The 23,801-nt window shown below is 39.7% G+C and overlaps 2 protein-coding genes and 2 non-coding genes across 4 annotated transcripts in view; 2 read left to right on the top strand and 2 right to left on the bottom strand.

The window, feature by feature from the left end:
- The first annotated feature begins 52 nt into the window (after positions 1 to 52).
- Positions 53 to 11,329, top strand: LOC132342969 (regulator of nonsense transcripts 3A-like). The gene is given in 5 exon segments (XM_059878300.1): positions 53 to 242; positions 2,269 to 2,346; positions 2,833 to 2,886; positions 7,932 to 8,724; positions 8,727 to 11,329. Coding segments are annotated over 2 exon segments (1,548 nt in total). The 5' UTR covers positions 53 to 242; positions 2,269 to 2,346; positions 2,833 to 2,886; positions 7,932 to 7,953; the 3' UTR covers positions 9,504 to 11,329.
- ARL6IP6 (ADP ribosylation factor like GTPase 6 interacting protein 6) overlaps positions 984 to 23,801 on the top strand; it is a 41,231-nt gene continuing 18,413 nt past the window's right edge. Inside the window, 3 exon segments of the mRNA NM_001034281.2 lie at positions 984 to 1,392; positions 2,833 to 2,886; positions 14,642 to 14,774. Coding sequence (NP_001029453.1) covers positions 993 to 1,392; positions 2,833 to 2,886; positions 14,642 to 14,774 — 587 coding nt within the window. The 5' untranslated portion in view covers positions 984 to 992.
- Positions 7,059 to 7,162, bottom strand: LOC112443599 (U6 spliceosomal RNA). The gene has a single exon (XR_003031988.1). It is a non-coding gene; the product is annotated as a U6 spliceosomal RNA (small nuclear RNA).
- TRNAY-GUA (transfer RNA tyrosine (anticodon GUA)) lies at positions 17,512 to 17,583 on the bottom strand. Its single transcript has one exon. It is a non-coding gene; the product is annotated as a tRNA-Tyr (tRNA).

Below are 23,801 nucleotides of genomic sequence, written 5' to 3'. Positions count from 1 at the left end.
AGCCTCAGCCTAACTCAGCGTCGACAGTATGGAGTTGGGGGAGGGGGACGGAAGAAGTTTCTGCGCGGATTCCCCGCAGGGAAGACTCCAACTTTCCCCGGGGAAGGGAAGACAACGGTGTCCCAGCTTCTCGAACTTAGACTGCCACACCCCGTAGGGAGTGGACCAGTGGAGGCCTGCCACCTTCAACCTCTGCCCCCCTTCCGAATCACCTATGCCCCACAAACCTGAGGCCGCCAGAGGTGGGATGGGATGGGGGTGGGGTAAGCAGCCTCTAGCGTTAGCGGTGACCAGAGCCAGTAGCTTGCGCGCGGGACTACAGGCGGAGGAAGGGGGCGGGGCAAGCTAGAGGAGGGGTCGCCCGGAGCCGGTTCGAGCTCCTTACGCACCAGCTGGCCGGCGCGCGCCAGGGTGGGGCGGGGGTGGAGACCTGCCCCGCGGCGTAGAGGGAAGTTGTGGTAGGGACGGGAAGAACAATGTGAAAGGGAAGGCGGTATTGGGCCTAAGGGAGATGAAGGCGCCAGGCGCTGAGTTTCCGTTACTGAGGGAAGCCGGGGGAGAGTGCTGGTGTAGAGAAGATAGGAGAAAGCAAACAGGTTCGGGAATGTGTGTTGGCGGGCGCTAGGACCGGGCGTAGAGGAGGTGCGGCTTTGGGACTGCGAAGGCACGCGCTAGTTTAGAGGTGACGTGAAGGTGGCGGAGGTTTTTGGCGGAGAGACTAAACGCTGCACGGGGAGGAAACTCGGCTCCCTTGGGCCTCGGCTCGCCTTCCCTCGTACTGCTTGCGGGTAGTGCTCTGGTCCAGGGGCGCTCAGCCTCTCATCGGCCCCACGGCACTTTTCTTGCTCCAGCACGCACCCTTACGCACCCCTGCGCGCCTGGGCCTAGTGGTGGAGGCCGCAGTGGGCCTGGCTGCTCATTGGCTACTGCGACCGCGGGGCGGGGTAGGTGGGCGACGTTGGACCTCCGAGGGCCTGAGTGTCTTTCCCGCCATGTCGTTTGTGGAGAGCGGGAGACGTTCGGCCCCTCTGCGCCGCCGGCCCGGCACCCCTGTCCCGTTCGCTCGACCTGCGTATTCCGTTTTCAGTCAGGGAGATAGCTGGGGTGAGGGCGAAGTCGAAGAGGAGGAGGGATGCGACCAAGTGGCCCGTGATTTGCGGGCGGAGTTCTCGGCCGGGTCGTCATCGAAACTCAGAAAGGACCCGGTACTCCAGCCAGATGGGGACGGATCTCCGGTTCTGCCCGATAAACGCAATGGCATTTTCTCGGCGGATGCGGGTGGTAAAGCCCTGGCTCGGCGCTGGCCGGTCCAAGTCCTCTCAATTCTCTGTTCTCTGCTGTTCGCCATCCTTCTTGCCTGCCTGCTCGCCATCACCTACCTGATCGTAAAAGGTACAGAAGGAAGCCCGGGCCTTGAAAGTCTATCCAGAGTTTACTTCAGTTGAGCCTGGATATGGTCCTTGCCTTCATCGCCCTCTCCCCCATAGAAGCTGCAAGCTTGGTAGCTGGTTTCATCCATACGCCTCATCCGCACCTTTCTTTGGTCTTCCCCTTTGTCTTGTCTTAAAAGTAGAAGACTTTGGTCGGTGATCAGGAGGCCCATTTTTAGAAAGGGTCTTGATAGGTTGGTAGTCTTGAAGAAATAATGGAATCAGTGAACACTTGGGGATAAAATATTGGTAAAATCAAGCAGAATGCAAAACAACTATCCTTAAAGGAAGGCGGTGAAAAGGGTAATTTTAAAAAGCTATACAAGTTCAAAGACTTAAATCTGCAAATGGTTAGAGGTGTACAATCCACCTGTTCTGTACACATTGAATTCCTGAAGAACAAGGATTTCCATTGCACAGCCCAAAATGTGTATTTAGGTAAAATAGTCCCTCTTGGATTTTTTACTAGGTTTGCAACCCAGTGTATTGGTGAAATTCTGTTGCAAAGCAAGATAGTCTGTTCTTTGTCTGATTAATGGTTTTACATTTCGTGTCTGAAGTTGAAATACTGGCCAGGTTGAAATAGAAATAATGCCTTGATCGGTTTTCCAGAACGCATACAAATGTATTATGTGTTTGGATATTTTACCGTGTGAAGAATCAGACCTGAGTTGAAACCTCAGTTGTAACTGTGATTTTGGCTAAGTTATTGGGAAAAAAAACTACCTAAGTTTGTTATATGAAAAGCACCCAACACGTAACTCGAGTATTAGTTTTACTTCACTAAGTAGAATTAAATCTATTTAATTATAGTTTTTATTTTCCTTCTTTGCTTCAGGCCCCTCATGAGCTGTTCATGGCATCTAACACCTTTCCATGCTTGATTTTCATACAGAAGACAGATTGGCATGTTAATGTGAGAGTTTGACCTCTTCATACAATGGTACAGGGTGTAAATTGTCAATGTTAAATATTTGGGTGCCAATGTTTCATTCCTCTACCACTCCCCTCCCCCATTTTTTCAAAGCAGTTCAGTTTTGTCTTGTAGATAGTTATTTCTGTTTTACTCAGATTGCCTTTGTTCATAAAGTCATAAAACTTGGTAAGTAGAAGTGCATTGCAGAAGACCTTAAACTGTGCTTATTTTGGAGAATACAGAATTGAACTCAATAACTAGTAATTTGCCTTGTATAAAATGTCTTGGGAATAAAAATCCCCATTTTACATACATAGCAGTTGATCAAAAAGACATCTTATTTGCTTCCTGAAGGTCACTCAGCTAGTAAATGGAATCCAGGTTTGAACCCAGTTGTTTCCGGCTCCAGAGCAGTTTCCAGAACTCCAGGTCTTTCTAGCCTTTGCGCTTCTGTTCAAGTTATAAAATCTCTTTTTGTATTTACAGAGTTACATGCTGAAAATTTGAAGAATGAAGATGATGTAAACACTGGACTGTTAGGTATGAACCTTACTGTCACTTGATTTTTGAGCTTACTTTTGTTTTTTATGTTTTAATGATATACAGGTTTGGATAAAATACTTAATATATCCCCTGTGTGGTGATGTTTCACTGTTCTTCATTTGTATATGTATGTGGTATATTATCTTTTTATATATATGTTTGTTTGTATGCCAGACACACTAGGAATATGTTTTGAACACAACTGTATGTAACAGACCCAGAGAATACTTGACATTTTTTAGTTACCTTTTGGAAAAGCTTTTCTACACTTCTTCCCAGGAAGTAAACAAACAAACATTTCCCCACAGACTTAACAAAGATAACATCTTAAGCAGGCTGCAGAAGTTTAAGTTCAAATCTCCTTATAAGCAACTTGGTTTTTTAAAAAATATGAAAAGCATTGGGTATACTTAACACAAGCTAGTTATGACCAGGAAAAAGACCTGAGTTCTATAGAATGTCAGTAGAATGCTAGTTTACAGATTTGTAGTAAAAGATTCAGTTGTTATTTAATCTTTATTTTTCTCTGCCAAAATAATTGTGAAGAGTTCAGAATTTTACCTGTCTGGCATATTTTACTCCTGTTTGCTATAATATATTTGGCTGATCACTCTGAATTGGGGATGAGGGTATGGGAAATGATTGAGAGCCTATCCCACTTGTTATTCCCTCCCCCAATCTTAGCTAACCTATTTAAATGACCTCTTCAAGGCTAATGTCCTCATGATTAGGACAACAGAATCCACCTGATTTTGCAGAAAGGGAAGCTTTTATCTTCAAATTATGAACAGATTAGTTTGCTGGCTGTCCCATGAAAACTTGTCTGTGCTTGTCTTAACTTCTGGCATGAGAAAACAAGTCCTTTTCAGTTACTCATTTTGTTAGTGTGCCTCTGTGTGTTACACTGTTGATCTCTAAAATCAACAGTGATCATAAGGCTTTTCATAGCATTTATTGATCTGTCAACTCTTGACTGAAAAGGAACAATATATAAGCCTAAATGCCTGTTAAGAAACTTAGTTTCCAAAGGAGCTGAGACACTGCTATGCTCATGCTTGTTTCTGTGAAAGAAATGTTCATGGGGAGCCCTATTTATAGTTTTTTTAAAAAGGTTCATGATGAGCATTGTATCAGTGTTGGGAGTTGATTGATCCTAATGGCTAACAGGATTAGGCTATTACAGTGTTCATCTTAACTAGTGAGGTAGTCCCACCGAGGAGATGTGATTAACGGCTGGCCTTGGAACTCATCTCCCCAAATCTTCCCTGGGTGGCATTGGAATTACACTGCAGAGTTCGTAGGGCTTTCCTTTTATAATTGTCCTATAAGCCTATTTGTCAGATAAATTAATAAAATAAAACTTGAGGTCATTTAGTTGAAAATCACATTCCAGCCATTCCTCCTTGAAGTTATTTTTTGGCCAAATTGATTGCACTAATCATATATAACATTGAACTGTTTCATTTTCCACATTTGCTTTTCTGTCAGCATTTTCCCAAATTTTATCACGTTTCGCAGTTAGTCCTATTTCCAATTTTTGCATTTTTTCCCCTAGTTTTATAACTAGGAAAGTATCAGAAAGAATGATAAATGATCTTCTATTTGAGGCAAACCTGAAATAAGTGCATTAATAGAAGGAATTGCCCTTAGCAGACACTCCTTAATCTGAGACTGTTGTTATCAAATGTAGTGCCAGTACTTTTACAAACACTGTAAATAGTACTATACAGAAATTGTAATCAGATTTTTGTGGAGTTCCTTCAGTGTCTAAAAAGGTTTTAAATTTGGTCTTTGGTTCCTATGACATCTATTAGTTAGTAGTTACCTTTAAGTCCCTTTCATGGCTAGGAGCGGATTTTCCTAGCATCTTGCAGTGTCAAGGGCTATTTATTTTTTAGCTGCCCATTAACTGCTCGTTTTATGCTTGAGATGTTTCCAGGCTTCTACACATTTTCCAGAGAAGAGATGACTGACAAAGATGAAGCCTGCTCATTTAAAGAATTGATAATTGATTTCTTTTCTTCTGCAGAGTGATAAGTGAGACTTTGTACGATCATAATTGAATGACAGAACATTAGAAATATGCTAAAAATTTCCAAGGGAAAGGATGTGTTGGGAAATGACCCATTCTGTTAGAAAAGTGCAAGTTGGTAGCAAAGGACTCAGTTTCTTCCTCACAGTGAAAGCTGATTGAAACCATAAACTTTAGCTTTTTAGTGGGTGTATAATATGAACCTTATAATTTGAGCCCACAGTCTGTTAAGGAAATAATACAGTACTTTCTGTAGCTGGGTAGGGTAACTCTAATATTTCATTTAAAAATTTACAAATATGTTATCCTTTTCTGCAGCAGAGTCTGTAAAATTTTGTATATTGCTGATAACAGTAAAAGAACCAAGGCAAAAAAGAGAAAAACAAAAAGCCCTAAAACACTGGAAGGATACAACCAAACTGTTAGTTTATCTGAATTTTGAAATTATAGTTTTTTTTTTTTAATTTCTGTTGTTTGTAATGAATGACTGTAACTCCTAATGAGAAAAACTTTGGTTAAAAAAGCACAAGTATAAGTTTAAGAAAGTGTGAAAACCATGTTCAACAATTAACAACAGTACTGAACTTTTACAGTACGCCAAAAACGTGTTATTTCACCTGATAGTCCCAACTATCCTGTATCCATAAATATAAAATACTCCTTCTAAATCAAAACTCAAGACAGTGTATATTAGAATTTTTATGCCATCAGATAGCCTAGGCATGGTAGCAAGGCAAAAACAATACAGGTCATTATCCGGAATTATCAGTGTGCAGCTGAATTATTAGTCATTAAATCATTACAGGTCTCCTCTTAACACGTAAAAGTAATGAGAACCAGACATTAGGAGCTCTGTTTCTCAAGAAATTGGTTTATTATTGTTAGTGTGGTACTACCTGGCCCAGCTGATGGAAAGGATGTTTCTTAGGCTAATGAAGTCAGAAAAACTTGTTGAAGCATTTTGCTGGGCTTCACCTAGTCTAGAGTTTCTGTTCAGTAAGTATAAGGTAGAGCCCAGAAATTTACATTCCTCATAGGTTTCTAAGTGATGCTCATGCTGCTAGTTTACAAGAATCACTAGTCTAGTAGTTTTTATTCCTCAGTTATAGCAACAGCAAACAAACAAACAAAAAAAACTCTGAAGATTTTCTTACTCTGAATTTATGAAATTTCAGACCCTATCCTTAGTCTCCTGGATCAAAGTTAAAGTCACTTAATAGGCTGCACTCTCAGTATCCTCTCAGGGTCTGTTGGACCCAGTCTTCATTTTTAAATTTTCTTGAGCAGTTCTTTTTGTAAGAATTATTTCATGTCGTTTATTCTTACTTACAGGACCTTCCACAGAATAAAGAGAAAATTGAGATATTTTTTTTGATAGAATAAAGCTTATTTGATCTTGAAATTACCTTATTGGTGCATTGGCCCCTTTTATATACCTAAGATACATTATAAGATTTTAATGATCTTATTTTCCTGTATCTGGAAACACTTTGTTTTGTATTATATTAGGAATCATTTAATATTACTCATCAGTTATTCTCAACTATGCTAAAAAGAATAAAATAATTTTGATAAAATATTCCAGAGCAGAGGTCAGCGAACTGTGGCCCTCAGGCCAAACCTGATCTGCTACCTGTTTTTGTAAATTGAATTTCATTGTAGCATACCTGTGCCCCATTGTTTTATATATTGATTATGGCTGCTTTCATGCTAAAACGTCAGAGTTGAGTAGTTGGAAAAGAGACCTGATGGCAAGCGAAGCTGAGGATATTTACCATCTGGTTGTTTTCGAGAAAACTATTGTATTCTCAACCAGGTGTCATTTAACAGAGAGGACGAAGGTAAAAACACAAACCGTCCCCTTTTGCTAAAATATGTAACGTTCTTTTTCATCTTTTATGAGTCTATGCCTACTAATTTATTTGATACTGTTTGTAAATGGACAAATGCTAATGGCAGGTGATTGGAAAGGAATGGGGGGAAATCATTGGATTGAGCATTCAAATTGTTTAAAAATCTAAAAATGAAGATGTTTTACAGATTATGGAGCTAAGTTGGCTAAGTAATATTCCACTGTATACATGTACCATAGCTTCTTTATGCATTCATCTGTCAATGGACATCTAGGTTGCTTCCAAAAAACGTGGAACACTTAATAAATTTGCATGTCATCCTTGCACAGGGGCCATGCTAATCTCTGGATTGTTCCAGTTTTAGTATATGTGCTGCCAAAGTGAGCACTCACTATATTCTTCTGCTTTTGTGTATATTTGAGATTGTTTATAATAAAAAAGTTTTTTTTTAATTTTCCCTTGTGAATATGATGATTTAACATGCTTGGAAAACTACAAATGTTACTTAACTCAGGTTTCATCAGTTTTAGGCAGAATATTCCCTTCCACTCCTTAACCTTTTAATAGGAAAGGGAGTGGAATTCCTACAAGCTGAGGGGCAGATTGACAGAATAGTTGAGTGGAGACTTGTCAGTGCAGCTGCTGTATTCCAACTGTGTGTTCAGGTCAGATGGTACTGGTAGGGGAGGAAAAATCCCTTTCCTCTGCTCCTGTACTTGAAAATTGAAGACCCACGGCTGTTCAGCTTTTTGATAAAGTTGCACACATTTGAAAAGTGAAAGTGAAGTCGCTCAGTCGTGTCGGACTCTTTGTGACCCCATGGACTGTAGCCTATCAGGCTTCTTCGTCCATGGGATTTTCCAGGCAAGAGTGCTGGAGTGGATTGCAATTGCCTTCTCCAGGGGATCTTCCCGACACAAGAATTGAACCTGGTTCTCCCGCATTACAGACGCTTTACCGTCTCAGCCACGAAGGAAGCCCTGCACACATTTGCTTATCATTAAAATTGTTGATTAGTTTTATGCATGAGTCCATCAAAGCTTTTATTAGTAGCCAGCTGGTTATAGTGTTTACAGCTTATAAAACTACCTGTTAATTTTGATTTTTAATTTCATAACTTAGTTATATGAGTTACAGTCTCATGAAAAAAATTTCAGGGCACCACCGCGTGGGGTACAGATGCGCTCGGAGGATGGAGCCGGGGGCCCCGGTGTGGCCGTTGCTACACGGGGTCCGAGCGGGAGGGAGAAACCATCACCCGCAGAAAGCCAGCTCCGCCGGGAGTCTCCGCGGCGGGAGGCCGAAGCGCCGCTGGCCTCCTCTTCCAGCTGTGGGAGCGGCGCAGGCAAACCTCGCGAGGAAAAGAGGACGGTCTTGAGCAAAGTGGTCATCCGGCGGCTTCCGCCCAGCCTCACCAAGGAGCAGCTGGAACAGCAGCTGCACCCGCTGCCTGCACACGATTACTTCGAGTTCTTTACTGCTGATGTCAGTCTTTATCCTCATCTCTACTCAAGAGCATACATTAACTTTAGAAATCCAGATGACATCCTTCTTTTTAGAGATCGTTTTGATGGATATATCTTCATTGATAATAAAGGGCTAGAATATCCTGCAGTGGTAGAATTTGCTCCATTCCAGAAGATAGCCAAAAAGAAGCTAAAGAAAAAAGATGCCAAAACCGGAAGCATTGAAGATGACCCAGAGTATAAGAAATTTTTAGAAACTTACTGTGTGGAGGAGGAGAAAACTAGTGTCAGTCCTGAAACTCTTCTGGGAGACATAGAGGCAAAGACACGAGAACTTATTGCTAGAAGAACCACACCTCTCTTGGAATATATTAAGAACAGAAAATTAGAGAAGCAGCTAATTCGAGAAGAAAAACGAGAGGAGCGGAGGAGGAGGGAGCTGGAAAAGAAGCGCCTACGGGAAGAAGAGAAGCGGAGGCGAAGCCGAGGCGGCGGGAGGAGGAGAAGTGCAGGAGGAAAGCAGCAGAAAAACAGAAGAAAACGGCGGAGAAGGAAGTAAGGATGAAGCTTCTCAAAAAACCAGAAAAGGGAGAGGAGCCGAGCACTGAGAAACCAAAAGAAAGAGCGGAGGAGACTGACCCTGGAGACGGGAAGTGGGAGCCCTGTCCCAGTGCGGTGGTCCTGAAGCCCAAGCCCCCAGAGGGCTCGCTGGAGGAGCTCCGGGAGAGGTCACAATATGACAGTGATAAAGAGCAAAGGGATAAGGAGAGAAGATCCCGAGAAAAAGAACTTGAAGCACAGCAATGCCACTTGGATGACAGCAGGAAACACAGAGCCCACCATGAGCTGGAAAAATGTTCGGGAAGAAATGGAGAAGAGCTGGCACGGGGGAAGGGGTCGGCCGCAGACGGAGGGAGAAGAGGGAGCCGGGATAGGGGCTGCCCTGTGGAAGCAGCAGAGAGGCTGGGAAAGGAGAAGAGTGAAGACTAGCCGGCACCCAGAAAGGAGCACACGGGAAACAAGGACCGGCCAGGCTTGCAGCTGTACCAGCCCAGAGCTCGCATCCGAGCCTGTGACTGTGATGGAAGACACCCTGAGGAGGGCCGCGACGGGAGGAGGGGTGAGGCGGAAGACTCAACGGTGGCTTTAGCTGAGAAGAGCGAAGAGGCGGTGTGGGGCGACAAGCATGTTGGTGACGTGGGTGGGGGCTCCCCACCTCAACGCTCTGTGGATTCGAGAGGGCGTTCCTTCCGGAAGTTATAAATTAAATTAGCCTGGGATAAAACCTGCACACTGAATTTACTAATGAAGAAATGAGAAAGCAGAACTATAAAGGTGGCATAGAAATACAAGAAACCATTCTTAAGTAATCTTTTAAAACTTTGAACAGTTACAGATTTTACCATTTCTGTTATAAACTGGTATATATAATTTAACCAGAACCAAAAGAAAACTAGTATTGTGTGAATTCTGAAGCCCTTTCAACATGTTGTAGGAATAACGTGGACTTTGAGTTTTACACATTCGTAAGCAAATGGTCTGTATCTTGTGCCTTTGTTGGTTTTCTGTGGGAAGTGAGCAGCTCTCATTCCTTGTAACTCCTGTAATTCAGTCATTCATGTACCTCCTTTCATAAGGATTCACTAAGGCTGTGGTGCTGTTGTACCTCTGATAGGAACTCTAACTCTGTATAAAGCCCCAAATTGTTGCCCTTTTAACAATATGGCCACAGAATTAACAAAAACAGTTCCAGTCTTTTGATGGGGTGCTCATGGTTTATAACATAAATGGCATTATTTTGAGAGAGGGATAACTTAGGTATGGCATTGGGTTTTTTCTTTTTGCAGCCTAAGGCAGTTGTAAAATAACTTAATGTAGCTTTTTGCAACTGTGTATTCTATAGTATTTTTTCTTTTGGTGAAATTTTAAATGTTAATGTTTTTGGCACTGTGCTTTGTACCATTTATTAAATAAAAATTTTAGTTGCTATGAAAAAAAAAATTTCATTAAAACAAAGGTTACCATTAATCTATTTATGTATTTTCAGGTCTTTTTCTATTTGTTTATATGTGTATAAAAGTATAATAACAAGATATGTGGTTTTATAACAGCTGTAGAAAAAATAATTGTAATCATGCATATGCTGCAGCTTCGTTAAAATATCTTGGAGCTCATTCTGTATCAGTAAACATAGTTCTACCTCATTCTTTTTTTTATTACTGCATTATATTTCATAGTATTTTAGTTTACTAAAACATTTCAAACGTCAAAAGCTCTAAAACAGGACTTGGAATTTATCAATATGTGGTCACATCTCATCCTATTGTTTGTTTATGACAGGAATACATCTTAGAAGAATGTAACTGATAGCTTAACATTTTTAAATAAGATACCTTTCCCAGTATGGGAACATGGAAGATTTTTGTTTGTTTTTCTGTTTGTTTCTGCTTACATCTCTGACTTCATAAAACTTCTGAAAGTCATCTCATCTCTATAAACCTGAAATTGCTAAATAATATTGAAATGTTTACAACATATAATAATCTTTCTTCGCTGGAAGCTTTTTTAGAGAAACATAGAGCTGCCATCATTTCCTAGAAAGGAAAATAACTACACTTTGAAATAAAAATCATATATTTGAAAAATGATCTCCTCAATTAGATAAATCAATATAAAACTCCAGTAAAGGGATTAGAATAGGAATTTCCCACCTGCTCTCATATTTGCTTTAGGTGAAACCATTGAGTCCAGGGGGTTACAGTGGATGAAAGAGATTTTCCATCATATCAACTGATGAAAATTAACTATAGAGAAGAAACAAGGATGTGTGTATTTAAAGACCTGTATCCTTTGACATAGCAGTTGTTCAGAAATTTGTTACAGATATCTTTGTATAACTGTATAAGAATGTTACTTGCGGCTTTGTTTTTAATAGTGAAAAGTGCAATAATAAAAATATGCAGTGGAATTGTGGCTGTGTGTACTGGATATGGAAGGTCTCCGAAAATGTTGTGTGAAAAAATTCAGGACAGTTTTTCTAGTGAGAATCCCATTTGTGGAAAATAAACTGAGAAAATACATACATGGCATACGTTTGTATATAACTGGCTCATTCTTGTACATAGCTATCTACATTACCTATAATTTTTAATAAAAGATGAACAATAAACTGATTGCTTTTAGAAACAGAGTTGGTAAATTGGAGAAGGAAGACTGACTTAATTTTCATGCACCTTTTAAAAATCATGTTAACTTGGTAAAATGGGTTTATAAAACATAAGTTATCAAATTTTTAGCTTCAAGATTTTTGTTAAAAAATATAGTTATGAACTGCCAACTTTTGTGGCTTTTCTGCTTGTCCATACATGAATTGAGTAATTTCAGAAGCATACACACACTTATAGACCACAGTGTTGCAATGTACTACAGTATTGCAATGTATTGTTTTAGCCCTATCGTTGTGATGTGACTTTTATCAGGGATGTAACTGTTGATCAGTTCAAAGTGAATGTAAAATAACTAAAATGCCCAAAATGAGGCAGGCACTTAGATCATAGAATAGTAGTTATTCTAAAGACTCAAGAATATTTTTGTATTAAATCCTGTAAGTGTTCTGTTAAACCACCTGAGTAAAAAAGCCTGATGGGCTTTAGGGAGCCTCACATTTTGTTATTGTTAGTTATTTTGTGTTTTTCTCACTTTTTTAGATATTTAGAGTTTCCCATCATTCCACCACAGTCCCCATACAGTCTCTGAGTTGGCAGGAAGGTTGCCCTCAGTCTTTACTCAGGTTCTCTCTGCTCAGTCCCACGGGGTATGGTTCTAGGGTTTGACTGTGCCAGGATATTGGGTTGGGAATACGATCTAGTCCTCAAGACATTTGTTCAAATGAGTTACTGCTGAAACATTTTGCATTCTGTTCAGGATGGCCTTTCAGATGTAGCACCTTCCAAGCCACATGACCGTGTGCTATTTCTATGCCCCACTTAAGGCAGAGGCATCTGCAAACTTGGCTCTGGCCCTGTCTGCCAAGATTCTGTACATAGCTCCAATTCTTCTTTGGTGTGTGTGGCTTCTTGATGGCTCCACCAGGAAGCCTCAGCAACACTACCACCTCTCCATACACACAAATGCAGCCACACACACACCACTTCTCAAAACCAGGACTCTTTCTCATCTGTAGATAAAGCCCTCACTGTCTCCCTGTTCTACACATTTTTTTCTGTACCCTTGATATCCAGGATATTTTGTCTTTACCCTCCTCCTTCTTACATCTGTCCTACTAGTTCCCTTAATTTTGCAACATAAAAACCAAAGAGGCATAGGGCTGTTTCTCCTTTCTTTGCCACATCCTTCTGGGGCAGTTAACAGAAGGTTCGTTATCTTTTGAAAACGGGGTAAGGGAAGGGGGACTATCAGGATAAAAAAATTAGGTTCATCTTTCAAAAATACTTTGCCACAGATTTGTTTATTACTTCATTGCTCTGAGTTTCAGTAACTCAGTCTGATACTGAGTTTTAGTTTACAGACAGTCCAGTACACATATTTCTTTGCTACTTATTGTTAAAATAAAGCTATATTTGGTTGTGCATTTTGTGCAGCCAGGGAATTTGGTAATTCATAAGTCAGCCTCTGTTGTAGTCTTCTCAGCCTTTCTTCTGTGTATTCCTGAGACCTGGGATACACTCATTGGTAATGGTGGCTTTGTAAACTGTACGAAGGAGGCAATTTGAATGTGTGTCTTCAATCCTTCAAATTAATTTCTTCTCTCTCTTAGTCACTCTATTTATTTCCCACATTGTTCCATATCTTAACTCTTTCCTCTTACAGCTCGTTGTAGTACTGTTCTTCTTGACTTGGTATCTCTTGTAAATTGCAGTTACAGTGTAAATGAAAATCTAGGATCCCAGCCCATTTATAAATTGGAAAGTAACATTTCTTCATGTACCGAGCAAAGTTAAGGAATCAGATTAGGTTTGTAATGTTGGTAGGAAAGTTATAAAGAGTAGACACTCTAATAAAATTAATTCATATGTCAAAAGTTCATGGTATGGAAAGAAAGGGATCAGTTCAGTTCAGTCGCTCAGTCGTCTCCCAACTCTGTGACCTCGTGAATCGCAGCATGCCAGGCCTCCCTGTCCATCACCAACTCCCAGAGTTCACTCAAACTCATGTCCATCGAGTCGGTGATACCATCCAGCCATCTCATCCTCTGTCGTCCCCTTCTCCTGCCCCCAATCCCTCCCAGCATCAGAGTCTTTTCCAATGAGTCAACTCTTTGCATGAAGTGCACAAAGTATTGGAGTTTCAGCTTCAGCATCAGTCCTTCCAATGAACACCCAGGACTGATCTCCTATAGGATGGACTGGTTGGATTTCCTTGCAGCCCAAGGGACTCTCAAGAGTCTTCTCCCAACACCACAGTTCAAAAGCATCAATTCTTTGGCACTCAGCTTTCTTCACAGTCCAAATCTCCCATCCATACATGACCACAGGAAAAACCATAGCCTTGACTAGATGGACCATTGTTGGCAAAGTAATGTCTCTGCTTTTCAATATGCTATCTAGGTTGGTCATAACTTTCCTTCCAAGGAGTAAGCGTCTTTAAATTTCATGGCTGCAGTCACCATCTGCAGTGATTTTGGAGCCCCCAAAAATAAAGTCTGACACTGTTTCCCCATCTATTTCCCATGAAGTGATGGGACCAGATGCCATGATCTTAGTTTTCTGAATGTTAAGCTTTAAGCCAACTTTTTCACTCTTCCTCCTTCACTTTCTGCCATAAGGGTGGTGTCATCTGCATATCTGAAGTTATTGAGATTTCTCCCGGCAACCTTGATTCCAGCTTGTGCTTCTTCCAGCCCAGCGTTTCTCATGATGTACTCTGCATATACATTAAATAAGCAGGGTGGCAGTATACAGCCTTGACGTACTCCTTTTCCTATTTGGAACCAGTTTGTTGTTCCATGTCCAGTTCTAACTGTTGCTTCCTGACCTGCATATAGGTTTCTCAAGGATCACTTAGTACTAAGTAATAAAAAGTAGCAAGCTGTGATCACAGAGTTAAATAAAAAATGTCAGGACATTTTAACAGTGAAGTGTTTTGACATTTTCCCCACAGTTTCAGTTGTATAAAACTGAAGATAAAAGCTTTAGGTTGAATTTGTATTCTTTTCCACATAGTAAATTATAATTGAATTAAAATATTCATTGATATGACTTCCTAGTTGTGCTTTAATATTTTACACTTCCACAAAAGATTTTCTTCAAGGCTCATATCTCTTTTATCACTTAAACATAATTTAAAAGATTAGAAATATGTATGATCTTCTGAACATGATCTGAGTTAATTTAATTGCTTTGGTGTTAATAATTCAAGTTTTCTCCTGTTTGCCCATTAAGGATTCTGGAGTCTACTTATAATATCCCTAACTGCTGGATTCTCCTGCTGCAGCTTTTCTTGGACAGTGACTTACTTTGATTCTTTTGAACCAGGAATGTTTCCTCCTACTCCTCTTTCACCTGCCAGGTTCAAGTAAGTATTCCTGTTTCTTTTTTTTCCCAACCCATTCCAGCTCTGTTGAACATACTAAAATAGAAGCAAGAGGCTGCTTATTTTTGAAATAATATGTTGAGGTCCCCATCTTCATAAAGTACAACTTGACTCGGTCTTTAGATAAGTGGAGAAGAATATTTTAAACTCTGCTGCTGCTGCTGCTGCTAAGTCGCTTCAATCGTGTCCGACTCTGTAGTGTGGGACCCCATAGACAGCAGCCCACCAGGCTCCCCTGTCCCTGGGATTCTCGAGGCAAGAATACTGGAATGGGTTGCCATTTCCTTCTCCAATGCATGAAAGTGGAAAGTGAAAGTGAAGTCGCTCAGTCGTGTCCGACTCTGCGATCCCATGGACTGCAGCCCACCAGGTCCTCTGTCCATGGGATTTTCCAGGCAAGAGTACTGGAGTGGGATGCTATCGCCTTCTCCGATTTTAAACTCTATACTTAGATAATGCAGAGGTGTTTTTAAAAATTTTAAACTCTATATGTAGATAATGCAGAGGTGTTTTTAAAAATTCAAAATATAATCTAAGATGTATGAAACTTTGACAGCTATTAATCCTTTGGGGATGAAATTTCATTTGAAACAGTTCTGAAGGCTGAATTAATTCATGCTTGGATAGGTTAGACTTATAATAATTGGATTGAAATTTTCCTCAGATTTAAACTCTGTAATAATTAGCAAGCATTTATGGCATACCCCCCAATTTATATATCTAGACAATATTAGATTTGTTTTATAGTGGAACATTAAATTTCTTTGGTCTGTATTTTCTGTTTCAAAGAGTTCCAGAAAATTTGGTAATCAGTATTCTAATCTAGTTTATGTTAGGAAGACTTGGGTTTTAAATACAATTTTCCAAATGAGAGCATCTAAGATCTCTAGTTTATCCTACAAACTAAGGTTGGAAGAAGTGGGAGAAGAGTATGAAGAGTAGAAAATAAGTTCTATTAATGATACATGTTATCAAGAGTATTATACTTGGTACTGTTGTTACTACCAGTTCCTGCCCACCCCAGGGACAACTCATGAAATCTGTTTGAGGCACTCTGTAAATAAGTTTAATACTAATGATAGTTACTAATAATCATTGTTATTAATGATCTTTGTTATTTTTAAATTCATTTTTATGTCTTATAAATATATCTTTAAAAATTTTGACTTCACTTTAAATGAAATGGGTAAGTTTATTTAAGACATCTTAATAAATCCCTATCTATATATGTAACATAAATCACATACTTGCCAATATATTTTGTGTATGTGTTTTGAGTGGATAATGATTAATAATATAAACTAAGTTATATGTAAAGGTGCAGTGCCCTCACATAATTTACATGGGTGACATTCAGTTCAAAAGTTAATTTTGCTAAGTATTCAATTCAGAGTTACTTTCTATTGCTGCTCATTGACATCAACCAGTTAACTTTAATGAGGGTGTGAGTCTAATATAGATGATACAATAAGTCACACAAAAAAGACCTTAATTTTATTTTTTTTTCTTTTACTTATTTATGTCTCACTTCTCCCCTGAATTCTAGTCCTGTATTTCCAGGTATTTAGTAGATTTTGCCACCTGGAGTCAGAAAGCACCTGGCACTTAGAATTGTTAAAACTTTCAGTCTAAGACATAAGTATCCACCTACTTATCAAGGGCCTGAAACCCCTTTTCACTCTATTTAGTTCTTCAGCAAGCCTACTCATTCTTGCCTTTTGAGGTGTTATTGGAAAACTTTGTCCTAGCACCCACGGTGTTTTTGCCCCATTTAAAGTCTTGGCTGGGGCACTTGACTCCTTGGAGTCCCCTGCTCCCAGGCTCTCACTCTGATTTGTCCTGTGTGTTACAGCCTTTATAAAAAACAGATCTTAGTCACAGTTCCCTTGTTTAAAAGTTAGTGGCTTTCTCAGTTCTTTCAAAAGCAAGTCTGACTCCCAAGTATAGCCTAACAGGCCTTCCCCGAGTGACCCTGCTCTACTTTTCCAACTTTATCTTCAGCTTTTTCTCCAGTGCTCCCTCTCTCGTAGCCATTACCAAATTACCCTGACATTCTCTAAACAAACTGTGAACTTTTGGCTTTGCTCTTGCTGTTCTTTCTTCCTGGAATATTTTCCCTCTCAGCTTCACTTCCACTATCACCAGAATTCCTGAGACTCATATGTTAGAAGCTTTTAGAGTTAGAAAAAAGCATTTCAGTGTTGCTTTAAGGATCTGGAATTCTAAGGACATTTAACTAATTTCCTAAAATTTATCTTTGCATTTTTTATTAGACTAGAACCAGTAGTGATGGACCTCAGTTTTCAATGTCTTTATTAGTCATTCAAATATGAGATAGTGTCAGATCAGAGACTTACATATTGATAAGTAGAAGTTCATTTTACATAGGTGTATGTCTTAGTTGCTCATTCGTGTCTGACTCTTTGTGATCCCATGGACTGTAGTCCCCCAGGTTCCTCTGTCCATGGAATTTTTCCGGGCAAGAATACTGGAGTGGATTGCCATTCCCTTCTTCAGAAGATCTTTCCAAACCAGGGATTGAACCCTGGTCTCCTGCATTGCAGGCAAATTCTTTATTGTCTGAAAGTGAAAGTGAAGTCGCTCAGTCGTGTCTGACTCTTTTCGACCCCATGGACAGTAACCTACCAGGCTCCACAGTCCATGGGATTCTTCAGGCAAGAATACTGGAGTGAGCTGCCATTTTCTTCCCCAGGGGATCTTCCCAACCCAGGGATCGAACCTGGGTCTCCTGCATTACAGACAGATGCTTTACCGTCTGAGCCACTAGGGAAGCCCTCTGAGCCACTAGGGAAGCCTGAGTCACCCAAAATTGGGAAGTCCAATTTTATATATGATAAATCAGCTATTAGCTCAAAAGCAAGTCTGACTCCCAAGAATAGCCTAACAGGCCTTCCCCAAGTGACCCTGCTCTACTTTTCCAACTTTATCTTCAGCTTTATCTTGAGTCAAACTGTAATTTTAATTGATCCATATATACTAAATAGAAGTACAGTCCAAAAAAACATAATAAACACAGTGGCATTTGATCACAGATTAACGGAAACCACAGACCCAAAAAGGGTATATAACATAGTGATAATTGATAGTTGTTTCATAGTGAAAACCCTGCCCTCTGGTGTTTGAAGCAAATAATGCAATTACTTCAGAACTGGCAGAATATAAGTACATTCTCTTTGTCACCAGCAGAGTGAGTGCTTGTACAGGGAAACAACTCTGCCTTTTGAGAAAGTTAAAATCTTCAGACTTTAATTTTCTGAGAAATCAAATTGATGCATTTTATTATTTTTCAACATCACACTTTTATAGAAATATGTTTATAACAGGTTATGTATATTTTATTTAAAATAAACTGATGTTAATATAAATGTTTCCTCTGATTACATAAAGTACAGGTTCTTTGTTAAAAATTCAAAAGACAAAAAGAAAAATAATGGAAAAACTCTTATTAGAGAAAATGACTGACAACATTTTAATGTGTTATCTTTCCATTCTTAGCATTTTTTAAAAGTTAAAATTGGGATCATAGTATAGATATTTGTATATAGTATAGACATTTTTAATTTAAATTTTGTTACAACATTTTCTATTCAATATTTTTTTGAGATTTCAATGTTTTAAATATATTTTAAAGACCAATCATCCTATATATCTATTTTTTAAGGAAAATCTAATATAAATGATAGCTAGATTCTAAGATAATTTATTAAACAGAGGTCTCCTTAACTAATTAAAAAGTAAAGGCACGATAATTGAGACATAAAGAGAATTTTCTCTTTTTTTTTTTAAGATTATTATTAAAAATATTCCATATTTCTAAGTCCATCATGAGTATCAAGGGTCAAGAGAATAAAATAATCACGTCTAATTGGTTTGTTTTTTACAAAAGCAGTCATTTGTTCTCCTTTGCAGATTTAAACCCAAGGGCATTTTTTTAAACTAATTAGTAGAGTGGGAAAAAAACTTTAGAAGCCCATATTTACTATGGCTATCAATTAGTTGTACTTCCTTAGAAACATAAAGTCCTTGAGGGGAGAAAATAATAATCTTTATTGTTATAATAGTAAATTTTAGATGAGACGTTCAGTGAAATCACAGATTGGATCAATAATTAATTAGAGGAGTTGAGATAAGAAATAAAACCTTTGTACTCATAAAAATTTTTTTACATTTACACTTTGATGTTTGTTAGATATTATCTTAGTTCAGGCTGCTATAAGAAAGTACCATGAGCTGGGCTTATGCACGTGCATGTTTTAGTCATTCAGTCATGTCCGACTCTGTGCAACCCGATGGACTGTAGCCCGTCAGGTTCCTCTGTCCATGGAATTCATCAGGCAAGAATACTGGAGTGGAATGTCATGCCCTTCTCCAGAGGATCTTCCTGACCCAGGGATCAAACCTGGGTCTCCTGCGTTGCAGGCAGATTCTTTACCATCTAAGCCACCTAGGAAATCTCATGAACAACAAAAATTTATTTCCCACAGTTCTGGAGACTGTAATTCTAAGATCAGGGTGCCAGCATGGTCAGTTTCTGGTGAGGTCCATCTTCTGGGTTGCAGAGGACATCCTTCTCATTGTATCCTCACAGGGCAGAGAACAGAGAGGATGCAAGCTTTATTGTGACTCTTATAAGAGCACTTATCCCACATCGCATTCATGAGGGCTTAACTCTCATGACTCCTATCCAATCCTAATTATCTCCAAAGGCCCCTCTTGGAATTCTCCAGGCCAGAATACTAGAGTGAGTAGCTGTTACTTCTTCAGGGGATCTTCCCAACCCCAGGATTGAACCCAGGTCTCGGAAAGACCTTTAGGAAGTAAGATGGTTAAAGAACTTTGCACGGTGTATTTTTAGTCAGCTACTTAATGGGCTTCAAAGGCTTTTTCTTTTAGCCACTCACTGAGGCATGCAAGATCTTAGTTTCCCAACCAGGGCTCAGACCCATGCCCCCTGCAATGAAAGTACAGAGTCTTAACCACTGGACTTTCAGGGAAAACCCCCAGAGGCATATTTTTAAGAAAGATGGTTGTCAGGCTGACTTTGCAAACTTACTGGGTTAGAAGGTGTACTGCATTGTCAAATATATAAACTTCTTGATTAGGAAGCAGTCACTTTCTTTCAGTAAAAAATATTTTGGTCAATTGTACTTTTAAATTATTTTCTTAGTTTCTGAAAAATCTGTTAAAGAGCTAGAGGCAGAGGCAGTAACTTTAGATTCCCTGGGGTGTCTATTTAGGCATTGCCCACTTCTCCCTACTTTATAATTCATTATCCTATTCTTCTATCCTATTTAATCAACATCTTTAGTTCACTATTCATTGGGTTTTTCCTATGCACTCATTGGGTTTTGTTAGTAATTTCCAAGCAGGCAAATTTAACAGTAAGTCACTTCAGTCGTGTCTGACTCTGTGCAACCCCATAGACGGCAGCCTACCAGGCTCGTCTATCCCTGGGATTCTCCAGGCAAGAATACTGGAGTGGGCTGCCATTTTCTCCTCCAATGCATGCATGCATTCTAAGTCACTTCAGTCTTGCCCAACTCTGTAGTTAATATTTCACATAATGGTAATCTGCTTTAATTATAATTTTCAGGAGTTAATGCATTTAAGTATATGACCACCCATGTAAAAATACTACAGTCAGAAAGAAAATCCAAAGCCTAAAAGAATCCTGGGGTTCTTTCCAGGCTGAGCTGGTGGCAGCACGAGAACTTATTTAAGTCCTCCTGAATGGGGAGGAAGATAGGTATGGATAGCAGATGTGTACTTGAGCTGTTAAAAAGTACAACTTTTTAACAAATATTCTAGTATTTCTGTGGATGTCTTAGACCTTCATATTAAAGGTTTTTGGAGAACTTAGTCTCTTCTAAGTCACTCATAGGGGTTATCATTAGTCTAGGTCCTCCATTTTTTTTTAACAGATAAAGACACTGAGTCCCAAGGAATATTAGTGCCTTGCACAAAGCCAAATAATTTGCATGTGGCATAGCTGGCCCCTAACTATGCTTATTGTTTTTGTTTGCCCATCTCGAATCAATGGAGAATTTCACTGATTGAAGCAGTGTCATTTTATTGACAATCAAAGGCACTTACTGTGAGTCTTGGCTCTGTGGCACTTTTGCCCATGCAATATTGCCAAATCCAGTTAAAGTCTGTTCTTATTAATAAAATCTCACTTGTTCTCTCCTTCACTGTTTTCTCTCAGTGACCAGAGTGCTCCACTTCAAAATGATTTCTCCCACATTTCACATTCAGTTCAGTTCAGTCTCTCAGTTGTGTCCGACTCTTCGCTACCCCATGAATCGCAGCACGCCAGGCCTCTCTGTCCATCACCAACTCCTGGGGTTCACTCAGACTCGTGTCCATTGAGTCAGTGATGCCATCCAGCCATCTCATCCTCTGTCGTCCCCTTCTCCTCTTGCCCCCAATCCCTCCCAGCATCAGAGTCCTTTCCAGTGAGTCAACTCTTCGCATGAGGTGGCCAAAGTACTGGAGTTTCAGCTTCAGCATCATTCCCTCCAAAGAAATCCCAAGGCTGATCTCCTTCAGAATGGACTGGTTGGATCTCCTTGCAGTCCAAGGGACTCTCAAGAGTCTCCAACACCACAGTTCAAAAGCATCAATTCTTCGGCACTCAGCCTTCTTCACAGTCCAACTCTCACATCCATACATGACCACAGGAAAAACCATAGCCTTGACTAGACGGACCTTTGTTGGCAAAGTAATGTCTCTGCTTTTGAATATGCTATCTAGGTTGGTCATAACTTTCCTTCCAAGGAGTAAGCGTCTTTTAATTTCATGGCTGCAGTCACCATCTGCAGTGATTTTGGGGCCCAAAAAAAACAAAGTCTGACACTGTTTCCGCTGTTTCCCCATCTATTTCCCATTAAGTGATGAGACCGGATGCCATGATCTTCGTTTTCTGAATGTTGAGCTTTAAGCCAACTTTTTCACTCTCCACTTTCACTTTCATCAAGAGGCTTTTGAGTTCCTCTTCACTTTCTGCCATAAGGGTGGTGTCATCTGCATATCTGAGGTTATTGATATTTCTCCCGGCAATCTGGATTCCAGCTTGTGTTTCTTCTAGTCCAGTGTTTCTCATGATGTATTCTGCATATAAGTTAAATAAGCAGGGTGATAATATATAGCCTTGACGTACTCCTTTTCCTATTAGGAACCCATCTGTTGTTCCATGTCCAGTTCTAAGTGTTGCTTCCTGACCTGCGTACGGATTTCTCAAGAGGCAGGTCAGGTGGTCTGGTATTCCCATCTCTTTCAGAATTTTCTACTGTTTATTGTGATCCACATAGTCAAAGGCTTTGGCATAGTCAATAAAGCAGAAATAGATGTTTTTCTGGAACTCTCTTGCTTTTTCGATGATCCAGCAGATGTTGGCAATTTGATCTCTGGTTTTTCTGCCTTTTCTAAAACCAGCTTGAACATCAGGAAGTTCACGGTTCATGTATTGCTGAAGCCTGGCTTGGAGAATTTTGAGCATTACTTTATTAGCGCGTGAGATGAGTGCAATTGTGTGGTAGTTTGAGCATTCTTTGGCATTGCCTTTCTTTGGGATTGGAATGAAAACGGACCTTTTCCAGTCCTGTGGCCACTGCTGAGTTTTCCAAATTTGCTGGCATATTGAGTGCAGCACTTTCCCAGCATCATCTTTCAGGATTCGAAATAGCTTAACTGGAATTCCATCACCTCCACTAGCTTTGTTCGTAGTGATGGTTCCTGAGGCCCACTTGACCTCACATTCCAGGATGTCTGGCTCTAGGTGAGTGATCACACCATTGTGATTATCTGGGTCCTGAAGATCTTTTTTGTACAGTTCTTCTTTGTATTCTTGCCACCTCTTCTTAATATCCTCTTCTGTTAGGTCCATACCATTTCTGTCCTTTATCGAGTCCATCTTTGCATGAAATGTCCCCTTGGTATCTCTGATTTTCTTGAAGAGATCTCTAGTCTTTCCCATTTTGTTGTTTTCCTCTATTTCTTTGCATTGATTGCTGAGGAAGGCTTTCTTATCTTCTTGCTATTCTTTGGAACTCTGCATTCAGATGCTTATCTTTCCTTTTCTCCTTTTCTCATTTCTTTTCTCATTTCACATTACCTGTGCACAAATGCCATCTCAGTTCAGTTCAGTCCCTCAGTAGTGTCCAACTCTTTGTGACCCCATGGACTGCAGCACACCAGGCTTCCCTGTCCATCAACAACTACTGGATTTTGCTCAAACCCATGTCCATTGAGTCAGTGATGCCATCCAACCAACTCATCATCTGTCATCCCCTTCTCCTCCTGCCTTCAAACACCACAGTTCAAAAGCATCAATTCTTCATTGCTCAGCTTTCTTTATGGTCTAACTCTCAACATCCATACATGACTACTAGAAAAACCATAGCTTTAACTAGACGGACCTTTGTTGGCAAAGTAATATCTCTGCTTTTTAATATGCTGTCTAGGTTTGTCATAGCTTTTCTTCCAAGGAGCAAGTGTTTTTTAACTCAAGGCTGCAGTCACCATCTGTGATGATTTTGGACCCCGAGAAAATAAAGTCTCCCACTGTTTCCACTGTTGATGTGGCTGCAGATTTATAGTTATCAGCTTGTTAGATAACTCAGTGATTATCATAGGTCCTGTCTAGGGTTAAAATGTTAGTTTATAATCTATAAATAAATTTAGTTGGGAAACGATAATGTATGTGATGGGTCTAGCAAAAAACACAATGTAGATAGCTCATTAGTTTTTTAATTGAGTCAAAATTTGCAATAAAAGTGATGAAAAATATATTTTAAAAAGTCATTAAGTTTGTCTGGCTAATAGGACTTTTACATAGAGTCAGAGGTTAAGGGCGAGTATTTTTTTTTAAGGTCCAGTATTCTTTAAGAAGTAAAGGTGTTGTTTAATTTCAGTTGATAGACAGAAGTCTTAACTGCTAGTGTGCTCTTGTTTGATCTTATTTAGGTTAGAGTTCCAATTTAACAGCAT

The sequence above is a fragment of the Bos taurus genome, chromosome 2 (assembly GCF_002263795.3).
Source record: "Bos taurus isolate L1 Dominette 01449 registration number 42190680 breed Hereford chromosome 2, ARS-UCD2.0, whole genome shotgun sequence".
Classification (NCBI taxonomy): Eukaryota; Metazoa; Chordata; class Mammalia; order Artiodactyla; family Bovidae; genus Bos; species Bos taurus.
The sequence above is the reverse complement of the archived record's forward strand: the minus strand, read 5'-3'. Positions and strand labels throughout refer to the sequence as shown.